The 22511-nt window shown below is 42.1% G+C and overlaps 1 protein-coding gene across 1 annotated transcript; it reads right to left on the reverse strand.

Moving 5' to 3' along the window:
* Positions 1-1127: 1127 nt before the first annotated feature.
* On the reverse strand, positions 1128-22396 carry LOC142376933 (sortilin-like). The gene is made up of 20 exons (XM_075460643.1): positions 22079-22396; positions 15475-15537; positions 15296-15369; positions 15088-15190; positions 14605-14766; positions 14371-14444; positions 12392-12441; positions 12181-12308; positions 9155-9299; positions 8745-8900; positions 7720-7832; positions 7428-7530; positions 7175-7343; positions 6889-7073; positions 6613-6802; positions 6238-6354; positions 4603-4711; positions 4214-4326; positions 3996-4122; positions 1128-3908 (listed from the first exon to the last, which is right to left on the reverse strand). Exons 1-20 carry the CDS (start codon positions 22325-22327, stop codon positions 3894-3896), a joined length of 2445 nt encoding a protein of 814 aa, XP_075316758.1. The 5' UTR covers positions 22328-22396; the 3' UTR covers positions 1128-3893.
* Positions 22397-22511: the final 115 nt, after the last annotated feature.

Raw genomic sequence — 22511 nt, forward strand, 5'->3', positions numbered from 1 at the left:
AGTTTGAGGTACCCTGTGGGCTGCATTCCTTCCACGTGTATTTCTCTTTTCGTCTTGATAAACAAGGTTTTGTCGGTTGGTGCCACCAAGTTTTGATGAGTTTTTTTATTTCTTTTTTTTTTCTTTATGTTCTCAGAGTGGCATCTGCATTAGGACTTTGTTTTGTGAAAACAGCTTTCGGTTATTTGGCACAAACTTAACCCCACGCCACTAATTCTGCTGTTGCTGTGTCGCCCTCCCCTTTTTCCTTCAGGGGAGGCAAAGGTGATTATCAGAGACTCCATTGATGCCTGATGACGGAGCCCACACAAATCTGACTGTTCAGCTCAGTGCTTAGAGGAGGTTTAGTGCGTCGCAATGCCTTTCTATATGAATTCCCCATGGATTTATAGTAATGACATGGGGGGAAAAAAAACAAAAACAATTTAGAAATTTAGAAATGTTTGCATTAAAAAGATTCTGTAATTATCATTTCCTCCTAACATTGGTTTCATTACCTTTATGGAGCAATAGCTACCTATCATCATTCATCCCACAAAAATTTTGTGTAGCACATTAAATAACAACCATGAGCTTTTAAATGATTTTTGGTACCCCTTAACATTTACACTCCCGTCAATGCCAACTGCCCTAATCTAAAATTTGTTCCCTAATAATACATATCTAACCCCCAACCCCACCAAAAAAAATTCTTATTTTTTACAAGTCAATGTTGTGCATGAAGCTGCTGATGGAAAAGATCAGATGGGAGCAGAAGGAAGGCTTCTCAAGAGACCATAAACATAAAGCTGAATTACATATACTCCAGATGGATTTAGTTGGCATACTGCATTGGCGACGTGTTCTTTTGGGAGACTTCCAAAGACCCTGGTGAGCACAGACCCAGCTCAACACATAAAGAGAAACTGTCAGCAATCGAGGCAGTTCTTGAAGAAAACACGGTTTTGACTCATCTCTTTGGTCTCCAAGAATGTCTCTGGGAAGAATTCAAATAACATGTGAAAAATCACTTATTCACAATGGCTACATCTACTTTTTATATGTGAGAGGGCTGGATTTTGCTTTGACGCATCGCTGCCTTCATAGAAAATGTCTCTTACATAAAAAAAAACACGAGCAAACACAAACACCGTTACAGAACATCTGTGCTACAGAGCCGTTTAATTCAGAGACTCATCTCTCGCGGTCAAGAAAACAAGCTGTAATGGAAGTCACCACTCACATGGCCTAATATCTTACAAAATGCAGTTGTACAAGAAGTTTAACAAATGCAACACTTTCACAGATCTGTAAATACAGTGCAAAAACAAGTCACTGAATCCAGTAAATAGCTGGGATTGCTCTTACTGGTAGCTGAGGAAATTAGGAAGCGTCAATAAAATGAACTTGCTTTCATATCTGACGAAGGCTACCGAGCAGTCTTTGAGAAAAAAAAAAAAGCCTCAGTATTAGGCCTGCTTATTACAATAGCTTATTCACTGGGATATTATTGCCTCTGCTGGAGGATGCAAGCATTAGCGATAAGCCCTGCATGTGTATCAACTGCACCAAGTCTTACAATGCAGACTAGAAATGTAGCCGGCCAACATTTCATCTAGAGAAATGTCTACTGGGAAAGAGATGGCACTGAGTTTGTTTAATAAAGTATGTGTATTTATGTCGACACCTGACTGATTAATAGGATTAATCTCACCAGATTATGTGTCCTGCCCCAGTGCATCAGTTGATGCTAATAGAAATGTTTGTATTGCTCTTTAACCCAATTTTCAATGATTATGCCTGCACCTGCATTAAGAAAATCTGCATCTCAGCTGATGTGAAACACATCAGTCCAACAATGACACAACAAGAGGAACATACCGGTGCATCGTGCTGAGCAAAAGTATGAGACAGTTCAAGTAAAGGACTTTGCACTCAACTCAATGCATAAAGGTTCCCCTTTCACAATCTCACCTCAAAAATCTGAAAAACGGAAAAAGTGCTTTGGCAACAATTCAAGTCTTTCATTCTTACCACACACCCAGGAGAGTACAAAGAAATCGGCTGTGTTGAGCTGCGACAGGCCGCTTCCATTTCATATCCTCACAATAATGTTGGCACTTGTGACATTTAAGTTCAAAGTTTCACCAGACACTAAAAGTCAAGGCTAGCAACTTGTCATTATTGCTCTTGAGTGGTGCAGTTCTACAATCTAAATATTTTAAAATGTCTAAAGGCATGCATTTATGTGCAGGGCTGCATTTTAACCCATCCCATACATTTAAAACAACCCGATTACACAAAGAGAAAAATGCTAATACTTCTGTCACTGTTTCCACATACACTGTAGCAGTGCTGTGGGCACATTCCGGCTGAGCCTAATGAAAAAGGAAGAGTCCAGTAACTTGGGAGGAAGGGATTGGCTGGATCTGCCACAAATACATGCACTAATAATAATTTTTAAAAAAGCTAAAAAAAAAAAGCTAAAAAAGCCTAAAAGGCAGACGTACGAGGTCAATTTTATATCTATTATTTGCCAATTAGCTGGTTTTTTTTTATTTTTACTCCCGATGTTTAAGTGTATTACTCAATTATCACAAAATGATATCATAACAGTGGCATGAAATGAAGAGGACAAAGACAGCCAGTTATCTGAACTACAATTAACAACCAACTGTAATCAAATAATCATGACAGCCCCTGAAATTAGTCGTCTTTGTTTTATTTACGTGAAGGAGAGCCCCAGTTTGGTTCAAATACTTGTCTGCACGTCTTCAGGATATAAACTTTACTCGACTTTGATTCTGCATCTGTTTGGTAATAAAATATACAAGTTTTCCCTAAAATGACTATGAGCATTGTGTACCTTTTCTACCTCGGCAGTTGTAACCATCTCTTTACTTACTTAGAATTTTTAGGGTCATGGCTTTTAGTTCGACTTGATTGTTAATTTGAACTAGATGTTAATCAAATGAATAAAAACAAACATGTCATGGATAAAAAAAAATGTAAATATCTGGTGTCAAAGCACTTAGGTTTCTTTATATCTAGAAGCAGCTGTTACAGTTTTATTTACCAAACAGTTTGTATCTGAACTGCATCCCTCAATGGGATTATACTAAAAATTCTGGTCAATTTTCACAATATATGTAACTTACGGTTAAAACAAAAGCGTCACTGGTCGAAAAGAGTGACAAGACACATTAAAAGATTATCCTACTACTCATTGTTGTTTCAATTAAAACAGAAAATACTCATTTTACCTAAATGTGTCACTAAAAGAGGAGCTTGCGAATAGTAAATAGTCTAAAAATGTACTGCTGCCTAACTTTAGTGACTGGTGAAAGAGATGAAATGTATATCTGAACAGCTCAACAGGGCTGTATCGGGCAAGGTTTGAGTACAAAAAGTACTTAAATGACAGCAGGAAAAACTGCAAAAAAAACAAAAAAAAAAAACCATCATTATTCTGTGTTATGTTGCTCGGCTGCTCCCAAAAATCATTCTGATAGTCCTGCGTGTCCAGGTTATATTCTCCTTTCAGTGCTTCTGCAGTGCAAGGCCATCTCATCTCAGGTCAGCGTGAAAGGACACAAAGAGACCAGAACAGAGCACACATTCACACCCAACCATCCTTACAGAACTTTCTGTGACGGAAGCAAAAACAAAAAACACTCTCCAGGGAGCCCAGAGGTCCCCCTCCCCCCCGCTCCACACCAGATTTGTTTCCCCTCCCAAAGCATTTGTGGGGGGCTTAACTGGTACAAGGAGGCAAAGTAAAAAAAAAAAAAGTGGCCCTGCTGTTGTCCTCCAGCCACCAGGGGATACCGAGAAGTGAGAAGCAGATGTTAATCAGCACGTGGGACCGACAGGAATGCCCAGGCGTCATGAAAGCCTTCGAGTGGGGAGACATCTTATTCTAAGAGGTCCTACGAGGAGACATAGACAAGATCGTTGAGTTTATAGACTCACAAAAGAAACTACTCCAATGAAGCAGCTGATAAAGTATCACACACCTGATCTGAATCTTCATTAAACTGTGCTTTTTCTGTCTCCATGTAGTTGGTGTCAACATCATCTACTCCTTCTATTTTGTTCGCTTCCACATTTTCCCTCATGACAGAGTATCGGTGTACGAGGAACCTAGCAAAAAACAAAGATGAACAAGAGAAATGTTGACAGTGTTTAGATGTGTGTGTGTGCGCGTGTGTGTGGGGGGGGGGGTCCAACTCACCGTCCACCACAGACGTATTTCTTCACCAACCAAACGCCTACCACAGCACTCGTCAGGAGGATCGCTATGACAACCATCACTATGACAGCAGTGTTTGGTGAACTGTTTTCAGTCTGTGTCCAGAGACAAACAGAGAGGAATGGATGAAAACGAGAGGTAACATTTATTTTGATGCGCCATTTTCTGCTACAAAGGTCTAATAATGTCATCTTATTGGTCAGCTCTGCTCATCCCGTCTCTTTATCTCAATCCATCCACCCAAGAGCACATATTTGTGTTTCAGGAACACATGTAAAAATGTAATTTACAAGTTGCGCTTGATTTGCCATCAGATTATGTTTCACTGTGTTTTTAGCAAGCCTGGTCACCTAAGAACAAGCAGAACTGACCAGAGAATTGGGATGAAGGGCGTTGCTGGTGCACATCTTCTTCAGGTCAATCTCCTTCCTGGCTGGCTGAAAACCACCTTCACACTGGTTTCCTGGAATCTTCCGGTAGCTTTAATGTGAGGAAATGCACAGACAAAACACAGGCGACATGAAATCACTTAAAAACGGAAAAAATACAGAAAATATGGAAAAGGTGAAATACAGTTGGCAGACTAAAGAAGGGATTTAGGCACCTAATTATGTAATTAGAAAAAAAAAAAAAAGGCAAAAGCTATAGAAATGGAAACATGCTGACCTTTTTGGGAAAACGATTACCATGGAAACGTGTGCCGACAGGCTGCAGCATAGCAGTTGATTCAAATGTTTAAACAAGCATAATGTTCCCTGCTTTGCTACTGGGATAAATGAGTATTTGACCATTTTTCATTATTTTAAGGCACATTTTCCAAATAATCTTGAACTTTTCTTGCACTGAAACACTTTCAAATTGCGTTTATTTCTGTTATTAAGGGAAAAGTGCACCGAACATCCTCATTCTGAGGTGTGCACAATTATTGGGCAGGTTGATCATGAGCAGATTAAAACTTCATGAATGGAAGGTTTAAGACACTTAGTGAAAAGGAAGGTGACTAAGGCCAAAACATATATTCTAATGGGTATTTTGGATTAATTATATTTAAATTTGGCCTAAAAAACTGAAGAGAAATAGTGAGTTATTCCTTTATCATGAATAAACCGATGAAATACCCCACTTTGTTGCACCATCTCTGACTTTCAAAACCGCTTGAGTTCTTGAGTTTCATCAGACTCTCACCGAACAAAGCGCCCAGCATTCGTTCTTCTACCCCTTTCCTATCATCTCCTTTTTCTGCCAATTTGTCTTTTACGTCTTTTTCATGTTTATTTTCTATTTCTAAAAGCATATTGCTTTGGAGCTTTCATTTTCAACCAGTATGTCTCCTTTTTTAGTACCTTCCCATTTTGTTTGTACTTGCTCCAAATCTTAGACACAGCTGACTGGGGTCACCCAACATCATTCTGCCTTATCAAGCGTTGCATTATAGAAGTCTTATAGATCTTTCAATCGTTTCCACTGATGGCCTTCTCTTTGGGGCCATGTATCCTATCAGTCAGCGAGGTGCAAGTTCTTCAAGCACTTTCAACTGCAGACTCATTTGCATTTTTAGGCTTGTGCACGTATTTGTTTGAGAAAAGCAATGTACAAAGTGATCTATATATATTTTTTTCCCTCTACTACATTCAAAAGCAAAAAACTGAAATTTTATCAACATATTTGAGGTATGTTTTATAAAGCCAGAATGTTTAGCTGTTGGAGAAAATCATTTTGTGACATATCAGCGTTTTTTGTTGTTGTTTTTTTTTTTAAACAAAATAAAAAAAAATTAAAAAATGAACAAACATTCTCCAAGTTTTGTGACGCCATTAGTTTTGACAGGGGTTGTATAAGTTTGTAAGTCGGGGATGTGAGATTACTGTCTGAAAGACCTCTTATTTGGTCTTGAACATGTGTATGTCCATATCAGAACACATAAGTATTTTGTTAGATGTCACAGTAGGCCATTAAAATTTATCATGGTTAGTAAGTTTACTGGTACAAACCCTGAACATCCTTACCCACTGGTTTGTAGCTGTTCAGTGGTCCCGTTTAAACAAAACTCCAAGGCACGGCCCTTTATCTCCTCCTGCACCACGCACTCGGAGCTGTTCTCTGGCCGATAATACCCAAAGTCACTGCAAGACAAAGCGCAGTCAGCTGTATGGAACTGCAACGTTGTATAAAAAGGAAAACAACTTTTACTGCTTTGTGGGATTGAGAAATTCCTCCACATGATACAACTGCGTTAAAATTATTCGAACAATCCTTTAGATGAACAGAAAAATTCTGTAAATGTAGTTTTGAGGAAAAACAAACAAACAAACAAAAAAAACAGCTCAATTACAGGATTTAATTGTCTTGCATTGTAAGGGTTCAAAGGATAAAGGACATACCAGTAATAGTCAGCCACTGTACATTTGCAGGGGGCCAGCTTCTTGGTGACTGCATAGTCCCTCCCGTTCCAGCAGACTGAATCTTTCCTCAGGCGTAATAAGATCTCTTTATAGCCCAGCACACAACCATCACTAGATCCACTGGGGTCTGCAGAGTGAGCCAGCCACTCTACATAGTCCCCATCATCGCCTAAACAAGCACACATTCCCGAGTAAGAGCACACTTTCACTAAAGCCAACGAACCAAAACATCATCCATCTTCTACACATACTTACAGACTCTGTCGAGGAGCTTCCTGAAGTCTACGGTGATCACCACCCATTTACTGAAGTCGTTCCTGTAGCCCCACAGGCTGACGTTCATGGAGCGGGAGCCGGGCTCGCTGTCCATGCCGCTGAAGTGAAGCGGGTCACTGGTGAAGTTAAACGCGTGCCAGCATTGCCCTTCATCAGTGGAGAACCTGAGGGGCGCAGAACAAGGTACGGGACATTTAAGAAAAAAAAAAGGGCACTTTCTCAAAGTAAATGACATTCTATAACAATCACAGTCAGTCGTTCTCACTTTATCTGGTTGACGGGCGAGTTAGTGTGCTCCACTGCAACCAGCAGGCCTCCAGAGTCCAGGATAGCATAGTGATGGGGGCCCCGGAGGGCCCGCAGCCACGAGTAGCCCCCATCATCAGACACATACACGTCAGGGAGGAGAGCAGATTCTGCGTCTCCAACACTGCCTGCAGGGAGGGAGGGAAATCGCTTCAACAAACATCCGGCAAAATGCTTGTGGTGAAAGATCTTTGGGTTTCTGAGTGTTTTACCGTGAGCCAGGATGAGGCCCACTGCATTGGGCTGCGAGAGAGGTAGCATGGGGACGTTCATCCTCATGGTGGTGCTGTAGGAGGCGTGGATGTGAAGTCTGCACTGTAACAACAATAACGGTGCCACTCAGCCATAAGCACGTACCGACATGTGTTAAGGCTTGACATTACATAGGCATTATCAACAAGAAATTGGCAGAATTCTCCCAGACACACAAAAAAAATCATACATGTCCCTGTCTTTAAAAAAAAAAAAAAAAGTCCCAGAAGTATTAGCAATAGTGTTTCTCACTCTGTTAGGTCTGTTGGTAGAGGCGTCAGTGTTACACTGGCTGTTCTGTGGTCTGCGCAGCGTCTGCCAATTAGCTCCTTGGTCATATGTGATCACCGTCTCCGCTGCTCCGTCTGGGGGGGGGTGGAACATCCAGAAAATGCACAGTAATTACTACGAGGACACCAGAAGTCACTGGATGATCCTAAGAAAATAATGGCCAATTCAAAACAGACATTTCTCAATCGTATGTTATCATCGATAATATGGATCACAGTTCTATTCTTCAGTCTGTTCAGGCAATCAATGGAAAACCAGCAAACTCAAATCCTTCCGACTTCAGGAGGTGACGCTACCACTGAATTTCTATGTCAACATACATATCATACAGTATATAATAATCATTATTCATTTAAGTTGTTTTCTGCGTGTGTACATGGTTGCATCGACTTTGTTCAGCTTTTATTTGTACATTCATTCTTCTTGGCCGAGCCAGGCATCGGCTCAGAGCAGCACCAGTTAAGATTTGGAAAACCTACTCCACACAAAGTCTGCATGTACACGTCAGATGACACCAACAACAAAGCCATGGTTGGCATGAGTAATCATTCCCAGTTTGTACTGGGTCTGCTTTATGTCTTCAGAGTCAGAGAGGCCCGTTTCTTCACAGCACATTCGGTGTTTCGGTCTGAGATTTTAACGCTGGCTGCAGAACACATTTTGATATCGCGAGCTATCTTGTACAAAAGTCAAAATATGTACATCGTGGAAAGAACGATGTGAACTTTGCAGTTGAATTTAAGTCGTCATCGTCGTGGTTTGGAGGCGACTCACTCTTTTGCGTTGGAACTTGAACAGATATCACTCATATAAGGGAGAGTCTGAAAAAATATCAGAATTGTGACTTGCATACTCATAAAGAAGGAAGGAAGGAAAGAGAAGGTGGGCTGGGCTGATCTGACCTGCGGGTCTTTCATGTGCTGCATTTGCAACGTTTTCTAATGAAAAAGGACAGAAAATGCACATCAAACCGTGTTTTAACCCACCTTCTGTGAGCACGCTGGTCATGTAGACGCCCCTGAGTGAAGCAACGATGGTGAAGTCTGTGTCGCTTCCTGTGCTTGTGTAGAGATGGCGCTCCAGAGACTTGGAGAAAACGGTTCCTCTGTCATCTGACACATAGACGGTTCCGACACCAGAGTCTGCTCCACACACACACACACACACACACACACACACACACACACACACACACAAAGACGTTAGGTTTGTATACCGACATATGTTGTTTTTTATTGATTGGTCTTTTTTTTTTTTTGCTTGAGGTTGTTTTTTGTTTTTTTTTGCATCATCAACCCTGCTGTCAATCATTAGCACTCTTAGAAAATAACCAACACTGTCAACATCACTATTTTCTACCTCAGTCATTACTAACAGCCTGGTTACTAGTGCTGACCTCCAGGGTCGTCCACATGCATGAAGATCATGTCCTGATTGGCTGCGAGGATGGAGTAAAACTGCTGCTGGGTGACTGTGGGAAGCTGAGCCATGTTCCACTGCTCGCCTCCGTCCACTGAGACGTGGATCATACGCTCTGTGCCCTGACACAAACACGCAACGCATTCATTCCAATGTTGTTTTCTACATGCATACATTTTTTTTTCTCAAGAACATGTAAGAGCAGACAGAGACATAGCGTGGAAAGTTTCATGACTTAAAACGCAAATCAAATGCAAGTGTTGGAGCTTATTGCATGAAATAAATAACATATCAAGGAATTGCAGATCTGCTGTCAGCCATCTCATATAGGTTTTACACAATTCATAAAGTCTTACATGCGCATCTCCTCAACATTTCAAAACAAAGGTCTGACCTCTACTTACAAAAAAACAAGTAATCTGTTATTTGGCTTTTGACTTCAAAGTTGGTATTGAGTAGTTTTAATTAACCAAAGCCAAAACAAAGGCTTGGGTTCAGAGGCTAATGTTTAACCCCACGCACCATTATTGGATTGGTTTAACTGTAAAATTTTAGAGGGATTAAACATAGATTTTGATTGGATGCCAGCTGTGAGCTTTCAGTGTCAAACATGTTGCTTGGGTATGCATAACTGTAAAAAAAAAAGAGAGTGGAGGTAAGCCAGTGCCGAACAGAAATCTGTGGGATAATTACTCCACTTCTCACTTGACTCGTGGGGCCGATAAACAATTACAGGCTTACAGCTTAATCTTTTAATCTGACCGAGCATAATATAAATCTAGGGATTTGCTGTGCTATTTAGAGCGAAACAGACAGTATAGCAGCGCGGTGTGCATTAGGGTGGGGCTTCATTATGATTGACAAGCTGCTATTTCAATGGGAGGGAGTAGTTTTTGTGATTCTCAGGCAAATGATCCTCTATTACCTGTAACTTCTGGTTTCAAACGACCAAAAAGGGTAACAGCCCGAAACCTGAGCTAAAGGCATAAAAATGTGACTTTCTATGCGAAGTTCTATCCATGTTGTAAAAATCCAAGGCACGTTCCAAGTGGGCTGGAGCTAATCTAGGAGCTATTCCTTTTCTCAATGAATAAATCAATACACAAGATTAAATGTACAAATAAAACCGATGTCGGTCACATTTTTGTAAAGTAACAGAGGTCTCTGGCACAGACATGAATGCACAACAGACTTTGCAGGTTGTAAATCTGCAAATACTTGAGTTTACTCGAATTTCCTCAAATGCCAGAGAAAATTTACTCATTTCTTTTCTTTAGTTTACATTCCATCACGCACACTCTTATAAGAGATCACTTGTGGCCACGCTCCACTTTGGATGGCGGAGGAGCCCTGTTTTTTTTTGGGGGGGGGTTTGCTTTTAACTGCGATTCATCCAGCCTCTGGGATTTATGCCCAACTGCTTCAGTTGGATGGTTTCCTCTGGTATGCAGGAATCTTCCAAGTCATTCCACAGATTCTCAGTCAGACTGAGGTCTGGGCTTCACCAGGCCATCCCAAAACATTTAAATCAGTCCCCTTTAAACCACTCAAGAGTTGTTTTAGCAGGATGGTTAGGGTTGTTGTTACAGTGGACGGAATGCGTCTCCTGTAAGATTTCTTGTAATCTAAAGCCAGCCATTAGTTCCATTCACTTGTGACTATGTGAAAAAACATCCCCACAGCATGAAACCTACATCGCCATGCTTCACTGTGAGGGTGACGTTCTCAGGATAAGGACAAGTGGTGGGTTTGCACAGTGTAATCTTTGATGGTCTTAAGTTGAATTTCTTAAACTTATCGGACCAGAGGACTTCCTTCCAATGCTTGGAAGGTCTTGCAGATAAATTAGTTTCTTGTTTTTTTTTTTTTGTCATTTTTGGGGCCACTCTTCCATAAAATCCCTCTTTCCTCCAATCATCTTTATCTCAGCTCTTTTCCCTCGACCTCCATTGAAAACGTCACGGGCTTAAGGAGAGATGTGTTTTTAGAAAACTCCTATTCCTAAAAGGAATTAAGTGCTTCAGACACTTATCTTAAGGCTAAAACATGAGGGTTATATCATAGATATCATATTAGAGATAGCATAGAATATTGCTTGATTTTCAAGATTCATAATTCAAGAAAAAAAGAACATGTTTTTAAAAAGGGAAATACAGTGTAGTCACAGATTGCTCAGTCTCACCCTCCTGTTTTCACAGCTGACAACACGAATCGCAGTCTGTGCGACTGCAAGGTATTGTGAGACAGAACCATCTCCTTTCTTTTATAAAGGATGTATCTGGTCTGGTTGCCAAAAGATATCTTAAAGGAAGCATTAGAGCTCTTCGAAGCATTTCGAACCGCTCTTACCATAGCTGCTGCTCATACTTCTGGGCTTCGGAAGGTTCCTCAGTAAAATAGACTATTCTGCCGAACCCATAGATTAAATCACGTAATACTCTGATTTCATGCAGCTGGATTTAATTGAACTAATCATGTGACTTCGGAATTTTTTCAAATTTTCACTTTTGCTAATTTTGACAACGTTGTGTGGGTCCATGAAATCCCAAAACACATCCGCTTTAATTCCAAGCTGCAAGGCAACAAAACAGATAAAAAATGCCAAGAGGAATGGATGGTTTCACAAAGCTCTGTATACCTCAACGGGACAAGATCAGACCACATTCTAAGTACATTCAGTTTGAAATGCAAGCGTTAACACCTGACATGTGCTTCCAGTTACCGCTACATGGTACCCAGATACATACTGCTCATCTACAACAGATGTAAACAGGGGTCATAAACTTTTTGACAAGAGGCTGCATGGCCTAAATCAAAGGAGGGGGGGATTTGGAAGAAAGCGACCCACAGAAGAGAGGTGATGAGCAACAAATAACAATAAAAAATAATCAAAGTTGCATTTTATAAACATGGGGAAGAAGTCACAAAACCCTTAATGGAGAAAAGAAAAGAAAAAAATCTGGATAGATCCAGAGACAAAATTGCAGGCGAACGCACACATACCGTGCCCGTCATGATGGAGGCAAAGACAAATTTTCCTCCCACTACAAAGGAGAACACTCTGCTTGCAATGGTCTTGAAACTTCTGCCGTAGTCGAGCGTCTTCCTTAATTCTAACGTTCCTTTGTCATCTGACAGGGGAAAAAAAAGGTAGTGATTATTGATTTTTGCAATGCATGTTAACGTGTGGGTGATTTTATTTATCCTCACTTACTGCAAGAGCCATTGTTGTTGGTTGTGAAGTAGATGCTGCTCTTTGGACCCCTGGAACACAAATCCATGAAGAAAAGAATCGGAGGGAGGAAAAAAAATCCAAACTTTCTCACGTTTTTCATGTTTTTTTTATACATCTGAAAGTTCTCTGAGTTCAACTGTAATTTGTAGAAATCACAGATTATGGTTATGGTTTCAAAGTGCTGAGTGAGCAAGGCGCACATTAACCCCCGGGCTCCGCTCCAAGCTCTCGCTTTGGTTTTGTTCGCTGCCAGAGGGGGTGACAGTTTTCACACTGCACACGCCGATTTCTGCTGGTTCAAGGACTGCGGGCTGAGTAAGAATGCCATTGCCGAGAATCGTGATTCATTCTGACGTCAGCCTCGGCTTCCGCGCCCTGCAGTCAGTTTAGGTTGAGGCATAAATGACTGCGGCGGTCGCGCAGATCTACAATGCTGCGCGCCCACAACCTGACACCGCAACCTTGTGTGAACTCTGAGTCAGGAGAAGGAACTTAAGTGCTGTGAGAAAGACAGCTGGAAAAACAACGACGTACAAACAAGGCACAAATTCCTTTCTCTGCAAAAGAAAAGATGAGCGTGTAGACTGTATGGAAACACGGACAGGCTGTTACACTGCCACTGAGCTGCACTCGGGCCCCCCCCCCCCCCTCTGAACGCAAAACACACGCCGTAACGTATGGAATTCATGATTGGACGTGTATGTTTGGGGCAATTATGGGTGCCGCAGTATCACCGGTGCAAGCAGTGGTGATGGCTCCCATACCGAAAGACAGCGATACCTGCTCACGCCAGGTCAAATCAGGCGATTAAGACTGAGAGGAGCTAAAGGAGGTCTGAGGTGTGTCATCTACGACCCGCCTCAGATTCACAATCAACATCTGACCAATCACTGATCAGCAGCAGTTTTTTAATTTTTTTTTATAATTTTACATATCCTAATAAAAGCAATTACAATTCTAGATAGTGGTGATATGTATTGTTATTATTATTGTAGTATTATTTTCATTATTTTATCCTGTTGAGTGCAATTAATACCAAAATTGATCATAAGTCTGCTTATAAGGCAGATTTTTTTAATGGATTTGTTATGAGGATGCCCCAGTTTGACTTGAGAAAGTCCTTCACTTGGGTCCCTTTTTATCTGCGGGTGCATGTGGTATTTATCATTTACTTAAAGGGTTTAGGTTTAGTTTACACAGGAGTCATATCATGTTTTTTTAAATGTTCATAAAAAGGTGAGGAAATAAATTTTCTCGAGTTATGTTCCCATTTTTCATGCTCCGTTAACGAATTCTGTATTTTAATTTATGTGTCAAATGACTGACTCCAAAAACTGGATCCCAATGACCCAAACTGAGACAACAATGAGTAACGCAAGGTATTCCTCTTGCTTTTGGAAGCACTGGACCAAGTGCCTGTACGTAGAATAACTACTGTACAGTAGATTCACGAATATGATGATGTCTTTTTGTTGACCAGCAACAACATTAAAACCACGGACAGGTTAGGGGAGCAACTCTGCTCGGCTTGTTGCGATGTGGGGAAACCCTGCGTCCTTGCATTTACACGGATGTGATATTGGCCCTCGTCGCCCACCTCAATATTTTTGCAAACCAGTTACACCCCCACGCATGACAACAGCTCTCCCCTCCAGCAGGAGCCTCCTCCAACAGGACAGCAGTGGCTCAGGCACAAACTGTTTAAGAAGGGCTAAGAGAACACAACAAAGGGTTCAGGGGTTGTTTTTTGTTTGCAAATGCTTGAAAAATCATTTCACGTGGAGCAAGATGTTCCCTATATTGTTTATTTCAAAGTATTTCTTCTTATATGAAAATAATATTGTCCTAATGTATCTAATCAGCTGTGGCAGTTTCATGGTGATACCGATCATCTACCTTTTTATTTGCAGCATCTATGTGTTTACGATTCAATAAAAGATCTGACCAGAAATTCTCACCATCTGACCAAACACACACTGTCGTGGATCTTTGTCCAGGTGGCGCCAAAGTCCTCAGACAGCCAGAGGTCCAACTGGAAAGAAAAAGTCTTGGTCGTTAAAAAGAATTTTGATCAGACAACGTGGAGAGTTCACCGCTTCCCAACTAAGAATTGTGTGTGTGTAGTTCAACATTCGTTCAAGAGAGGCAGGTAGATCCTAACTCAACAGTCCTGGCAAACCTAACGTGGCTACCGTGGTACTGAGCGTCAGGAGGTTGTTGCTGTCCCCGGGGTTGTACAACATCTGAATGAGTGGCTCAAACGTCAGGTCAGTTGGTACAAAGGTCAGGCCAAAGTCCTGGGAGCGAAACAGTCTGAATCCTCCGATCTCTGACACGTCGCCGGTCAGTATCACCTGAACTCAAACAAACATACAACGCAGAGTTGATACAACCAGTCCGATAATGAGTCTATACACACACACATATATATATATATATATATATATAAATAAATAATAAAACTAATAATAAATAAATAAAACTTATATCGCTAATTTGGTAACATTGTTGAAACCAAAAGGTTAAAACAAAAGAATTTCCCTGCTTTTATCCATTTTATATCACTAATAAATGCTGAAACTTGAGATTCGAGACAGTAAATCCGACCAAAATATAAAAAAATATAGACACGTTGGGGACACGTTGACTTCCAGCAGAGCAAAGACGAGGCTCACCTTCCCCGAGTGGTCCGGACTGATGGCGATGCCAAACTCCGTCTGGATGAAGGTGTGGTTGATCAGATGAGTCACGTCTTTGAACGTCTTCCCATAGTCTTCACTGACACACAGAGAAGTTTGCAGTTAGACGCCCCCCTCCTGCCAGAACACTGTAATGTGAAAACTGATCCATCCCCCCCCCCCCCCCCCCCGGAGGCATCCTCACCTCCTGTAGAGGTTCGACTGGCCGAAGCGCATCATGAACAGCGGCACCTGAAACGTCGTCAGCACCAGCAGCACCTGTGAGGAAAAGGTGCTTGCAGTTACCCGACGACCCGTTTCACTTTTCTTTTTTTTTTTTTTAAGCACACAGTTTTATTCTGTCACACTCATGAACCAACTCACCCCCGATCCGTCTCCCACCCAGGCCAGTGACAGCGAGCCCATCGTTCGCACTTTGAACGTGAACTGAAACAGGAGGAGAAAGCAATCAGAAGCGAAGGCTTTCAGAAATGTCAGAAAGCAATCAGTAAGTGATAATAAAAAAACAATATCTTCCTAACAATGTCCCTCCCACAAATGTAAACTGACAAGGTGATTTGAAAAAAGTTAAAAGAGTTGGCTGCATGACACTTTTTCAAACTTAAGAACACACACACACGCGCACTTGAGTGAAAAGTACGGTTTGAAATACACAAAAACACAAGAGGGTTTGAGTGCGTTTCATGTCGTTTCCTCCGCACAGGACATGCCAGCAGAGAGGACAGAATGTCTATACAGTCCAAAGTAACTGCAGCCATTTGGATGCACTCTGCATGTGTGACCTACATTCCTGTCTAAATCGCGGAGCTGAGGCCAGACAACAGGACCACTGCTGAACACACACCTAACATAAATTAGAGCCGACTGCATTCCATTCTTATTAAAAACAGACATCAAATAAATAAAGGACTAAAATGTCCTCTTACTTTTCACTTACTTGTTGATATATTTCTACAGCCTATTTGGGATTTAAAAAAACAAACAAAAAAAAAAGGTCTGACAAAACAGAGGTGTGTAGAGCGTTCGAACCCTGAACTTTGATTTCATAAGAAGTGACTGACTGAGTGAAAACAACATTCCTGTCCATTCATGCAGTGCGTCGCTCACGTCTCCGGTCTTTTTGGGTAACAGATTTAGCCACATCCCACCTTGTTTGGAATCTGAAGGAAGGTTTCTCCCTCTCCTCTCTTCAGCTGGCGAGGCAGAGATGTTTACAAGGTGAGCGACGCTCTGGAGAGTCTGTGTACAGCTCTATAAAGCAACAGAAGATGGCGAGGTCTGCCTGCTGGAAACTCCTTGTAAAAAGTCCAGTGGAAACCAGCCTGCTCCCCTGCTGTCCAACTCGGTGAACACGACTTTCCGTGTCCTCTGCATTAATCACCCCATCACGCTTTCCCCGAGTCCATCTGTTTTTTTCCTTATTTCGATCATCAAACTGTGTCTCAACTTTTCTTTTTCCCCCCTGCAGTCATCTGTTCAAGCTGTTGATCAGTATTTCCGTTTTTTTGTTTTTCTGGCTCTAATTTGTCCGAAGAGACAGGATTGTAATCCTCAGCTAGCTTTCTTATTTTTTTTTAATCATTATTTCAAACTTGTACCTGGAAACAAATCAAGTCAATAACAAGCTCCACCGGGCTCGTTATTGACATCCGTATGATGAGGCTAACCTCATCATACGGATGATGAGGCTAACCTCATCATCCGTATCGTCAGGCCAGAGAGATACTTGAAAAGCTGCAAAAACTGACTTTTTCACTTCCAAACTGTAAATGAGGGAGGAAGTAACAATATTCAAGCAGCACATCAGTTTAATTTCTACAGCAGCAGCAGTCGGTGGCCTTTTCAATCGGAATAAGCCATGCAAGGAAACCTTTGAAAAGAATATAGTAGACCCAGAAAAGACAGTTCAAGCGGGATAAGATAACCTGAACACTGGGCCTTAACAGTGAAGAAATAAAGTGGCTTCGTCATGCTCTGGGAGGCACCTTTCAGTCAATTTTGGGTCCATTTGTCTGAGTTATTGACTTTGCCCAAAGATGAAACCTAACTAAACCAAGCACTCCGTTTCTTTGACTAGTATGAGGCATAAAAGTCTTGCCTCAGACACCTGGACACCATAGTAGCATGTGCAATGAATATGAAGAAAACCCATTTCAGAAGCAGAAAGAAAGAGCTCCATGTATAAAAAAATAAATAAAAAATACTACCACACGAAGTGCACAAAAGTGTTTTTTCAGGCTGTGTAAGGACCTACAGGCACCCGAAAGCGAGTGAACAGGTACACCCGTAGTGCAATTAACCACTGTTCCACTTCCGATCAGATGAAAACCCAGCTGGACAAACGCTCAGTTGACCTGCTATAGTTCAAACAGCGATTACACAACAGGCCGACTGCAGCCGTGTCTGAGTGAAAAGTCTTGTTTCGTGGAGGTGGGAAACATAAATCTAAAGATGTGGTGGGGGGGTAACAAAGGGGGTAGGTAACGTATTAGTGAGCAAAATCCGGAGATAAGTGCCTGACTCAGTTGGACACGGCCTCACAGACCAGACATGACCTCATGCTGTGTCACGTGTTGAATTCAGGGGTCCAGATCTGCCTGGAAAAGCCTTCTCCGGTGTCCTTCTGCAGCAAAACGTTTGATACAGGCTGTCAAGGTGTGCCAGCACTTCCGACTTTGAAAAGCGAAGGACAATGCTGAACCAGTGATTATCACACTTGCAGCTTCGCATGGACAAACACACACGTATGTCCCTGCAGACTCACAAACGGCCCGTATTTGGGAGCACACCCACACACTGTGGGTGACGTTCTCTCGGAGAGAGGTCAGATGCCAACACAATGAGCTCCTTATTCCCTCCGCTCTGTGCTTTAACTTTCTGCTTCGGCCATGTTTGCACACACAAAACTTCAGACGAAGAGGTCAAGCTCCGCAGCTCTGATCAAACACTCGACGCCGTGTTGACCGAGCATTCCTTACTGGGCAAAGTTGTGCTTTGGCTCGTATTAATGTCCGCTGAATTCCTATTCAAGCCACCTAGAAAAAGAGAAGGTGACCGCAACTAGCTGTGTGGATTATAATTGGATACATCAACTGGTTTGTAAAGTGACAAAGCAAACTTTGATGTAATCCTATCTAAAGCCTTCATGATTTAGCAGATAAATCCTGCATTCAGGATTCTTAGATCTGTTGGCCAGTCATACCAGATCGTTACAAATATATAGCATTATATGCAGTCTGCTATGCATCAATATGAAAGTACTTTCCCACTGCACAATTCCAGTAAAACATTACTTGAGGTATATAAGAAATAAGTGGCATCGCATCATTTGCCCAGCAGAGTCGGTTCTGCCTCCTTCACTGTTGACTACGGTCTCAGCATCGGCTGCAACGAGCACAGCACAGAGCACATCACAGTTGAGCAGACGCTGGGGCTGCCGGGTAGAGCAGAGGTTGTTTTTCGCGGCAGATTGCAACTGGTTTGTGACAAGCTTCGTTCCAACGTGGGCCGTGACGTCCAAGCTGGGAGAGTTGCTGCAAGTGTGGAGAGGAAGCGCAGTATCTGAGCTCTTAAAGACGTCTTGTATAGTACATTTAATACAAATGGATACATTAATGTCTGATCATTTTGGTACTAATAATCAATGTAGTTTTTTTCTAATTTTTTTCCCCTTTTATTTACAGCTTCGACTAATATCACTTGTATGGCTTATTAGATTAACAATGACTTTGACTACTTTTTTTTTTTTTAGATATATTACAGAAGATAACCTGAACCTCGAACTATCTGCCATCAGCTATTCAAGGTAAACATACAACAGTGAGACAAGAGGGACGGTGACTTTGACTGAGGACAGTTTTAGGCAAAGACTCACGCTTTTAATGTTAGTTCACCTTTCCTGTGTTTGAACTTGATTGTTTTTGTTTGCCATGTCAACTTCAAACTACGGACACCACAACTGAAGGTCTCAGTGGGAGACGACGACATTGGTCATAGTGGCATCGCTCGCTTTCAAGTTTACCGCAAACAACAAGGGGCGCAAATAAACCAATGGTTGCTGTACGTGGTTTTGGTTTGACTTCTGCGAACGAAGAGCTCAGTCATCCATCAACAGTCCACAGAAGCTGAGAGTGACATAATCACACCACGGAGTTTAGTTATCGTCCACGATGACAAAAAACAACATTGACGAGCTCTTAGCACTGACTGAATAAACAAATTAATAAAATAGACGTGGCTCACTCAGGTGCGATTCTTTGGGAAGCAGCATGTGCTTTACTCGACTTGCTTTACCCGTTTTCTCCGAATAAAATCTACAACCAAAAGAGTTCCGCCTGATGAAAACGTAAAGGAAGCTTTTAAAGGGGGCTGAATACATTTTGTATGAATACGATAAGTTCCTAAAAAATTATCTCGATATCATTATTGGCCGTTGAGAAAAAGGAAACCGAAAGCCGAAAACGTAATAATTGTTATGGCAGCGGGGGCTCAAGCGCACACTCCTGTGCTCTTGTTTATTTACAGAAATCAAAGCTACGGGTGACTGAGCATCACTTTGAATGTCGCTGGTCATAAGAACTGTGTGACAGAATAATCTGTTCCTACAAGAACTTATTTCTCCTAGCTCGCCGTTCTCGGTGGATGTTTCTCCGTGTGCACCAACAAAACAATACTTTCCGTGTCCCTCTTGCTCTCCGTCTCTCACACACGCGCATGTGGAACATCACCTCTGCTGCTTTTCTCGGTGCTCCAGCAGCTGGCTGTGACCCAGCTACCCTTTACCATGAAAACACAGCTTGTTTTTTTCCCCCTCTCTCTCTCTCTCTCTCTCTTTTTGGCCAAAGGGGATAGAGGACAGGATGGAGACTGAAGAAGAAGAAAAAAAGAGACAACAAGCTAGTTTGTAAACCTGTCAGAGCAAAATTAATCTCCCATAAACAAGCCAAACGGGAAAAAAAAATATGGGAAGGCCCGGGCTGGCTGACAAAATGCAGCCCGTGCAGTCTATCCGGGCTAAAAAGTGCACAAGAAGAGGCACGGGCAGGAGGAGGAGGAGGTGAGCCTGTCTGATCTGTTTATTTACACAGTCATCTGGAAAAACAAAGAGGACATACTACAGGTCCCAGTTCCTGCTCTGTCGTGTCTGGTCTCGCCCCTGCAGTTCTGGTAAAGGTCCACTCAGACACTGGTCCGCAGTCAGATCGGGCTCAACAAAAGGAACGTTGGGAATGTTTGTGAGGGTTAGTAAAGGCCCAGAGGAGCTGGGAGGAGTCTCTGGAAGCACGCTCAATCGTTTTCATGCTCAAAAGCTAGCCCAGGTGTTTGAGCCACAGGAATGATGTAACGTCCGCTTCTTGCGTCTCACACACACTCACGACAGGAAAACTGTCCTGTGGAGCTTCATGTCTCTTTCGGACCGAGTTGCTCCTGTCGAACATTCCACTGGACGTCGGGCTCGTTCTTGTAAGCGACGGAGGCTGACTTTGTCGTCTCTTAAAAAGGACAAAGTCTTGGATTTTAAAAGGAGGTCCCGAAAGGGCCAGAAAATATCAAACGCCTGGAACCTTTGTGCTGTTTCATGTCGAACCAAGGTACGAAATGCAAGAAGAACCTCAAGGAATGGCTGTGGCTACGTTCTCAATTCCCTCCGCATCATTAGTCCTTCAGAGCATGACAACCCAGGGTCAGCAAGGATAATGGATGTGACCTGGACCCGTGACCTTCACTTATCCAGATCATTTAAACAAACACTGTGACGGATGCGTTTTCCGACGCCGCCTGTCAGAAAATGCATCAATCTGAGTTTTGAGCCTTGATAATACAATAACACTATTCTTTCTGGTCCAGTTCTACCACCCACATGTGTTTTGTTTGTTTATTAAATGTATAATCTGTCTCACACAGAATGAAAGCTGCAACAATCACCCAAAGCACTGATTATTAAATCCAACAGGAGAATGTGCTACCTTTGAGTTCCTGTTCAGATAAAAGAATAGATTACAATTCAGAAACAGATCAAGCAAGAAACTGACAGATTCATCATTCATCATTACCTGCCGCCCGAAGCTTTTTAGGGAGAGAAATGTCAAGGCGTCACCACGGTCTCTGAAAAGTTTCTAAAACTATCCTGGTTAATTAGGACTTTTTCTTCTTTCTTTTTCCAATTCAACAATTACATTTTATCACTAAAAGCAAGACAATTATCATCAGATCAATGAACTTTGAGCAAAATGAACTCAAATCAATTCATTTTGATTGAAAGACTACGAACGTCTGAAAGCTCTCCCACCGGAGAAGTTTGAAAATGTGGTGTGCAACTAACTATATTTAATCGGGTACTATTATGAAGCATTTTGGGCTGCCTTTATTTCACCTGCAATCCTTACATTTCATACCTCCAACTACTATCTAACGGGCAAATGTTGTACTTTATAATGAAACAGTTCAACGCGGCCCTAACTTCAAATCTGCCGCAGTAAAAATATATCCCAAAAAAATACGATATATTAACACTTATCTCATCTACTTTCAAGTTTAACACTTTTTGTAGACTTTGCAGATCACAAAACTTTCACTTCAATATACTTTTTTTTTTTTTTTTTTAAATGCAGAACTTCTACTTAGAGAGTTTCTCACTTTTCATTACTAGTGCTTTTGCTCACGCGGGGCTTCTCAACACTTATTTCGCAGCGAACAGATTGATCGCCTTGGCCTTTCCCCCCAATTGCAGGTTTAACTACAAGATTCTTCAAATCTCTGGAAAAGAAAATCCACGCTTCAAGAAGTTTGTCAAACCTTTGGTGCTGAAGTGGCCAGGTTTTTCACCAAATTATTTGTTAGAAGTGGGCTGTCTCGAGACGCGCCTTGCACGACTCAACTCCCAACAACTTATTACTCAGTGACTTTTTTTTTTTTTTTTTGACTCGTTCGGGGGAATATGAAACAATATGGGTTTAAAGTCGCTTACTGTGCTGGTGTTGTTTGGCAGGGCTGACGGTAGTCCGGGAAAAGGCGTGCATGTCTGTTCATTCAGTCCTGCGCTGCGCTTCGACAGCTCCGTCTTCTCCAAACTATTTCGCTCCTCATCACCACCAAACTCCCTCTGCAGCCTCCTCACACGGGAGAAGTTGTCCCGCTCCTGGTGCTGCCCACCCAGCGAGGACGAAAACAACCCGACGATAAGCCCGAGCGCCAAAATGAAAGATAGGTAGATCATGATGAGGAAAATTTGCACAACTCGGGACACTGCGAGAAACTCCGCTGTCCCTCCAGTTGGCTGCACATACCCCCCTCATCACCAAAAGCATCCTCGTCAACGGCCCATCCACCGTAGCACAGGATTGGTCAGGACCAGAATAACCTGAAATCTTATTGGACGACAGGAATTCTCTTCTACTGCG

Source organism: Odontesthes bonariensis, chromosome 3, assembly GCF_027942865.1.
Source record: "Odontesthes bonariensis isolate fOdoBon6 chromosome 3, fOdoBon6.hap1, whole genome shotgun sequence".
Classification (NCBI taxonomy): Eukaryota; Metazoa; Chordata; class Actinopteri; order Atheriniformes; family Atherinopsidae; genus Odontesthes; species Odontesthes bonariensis.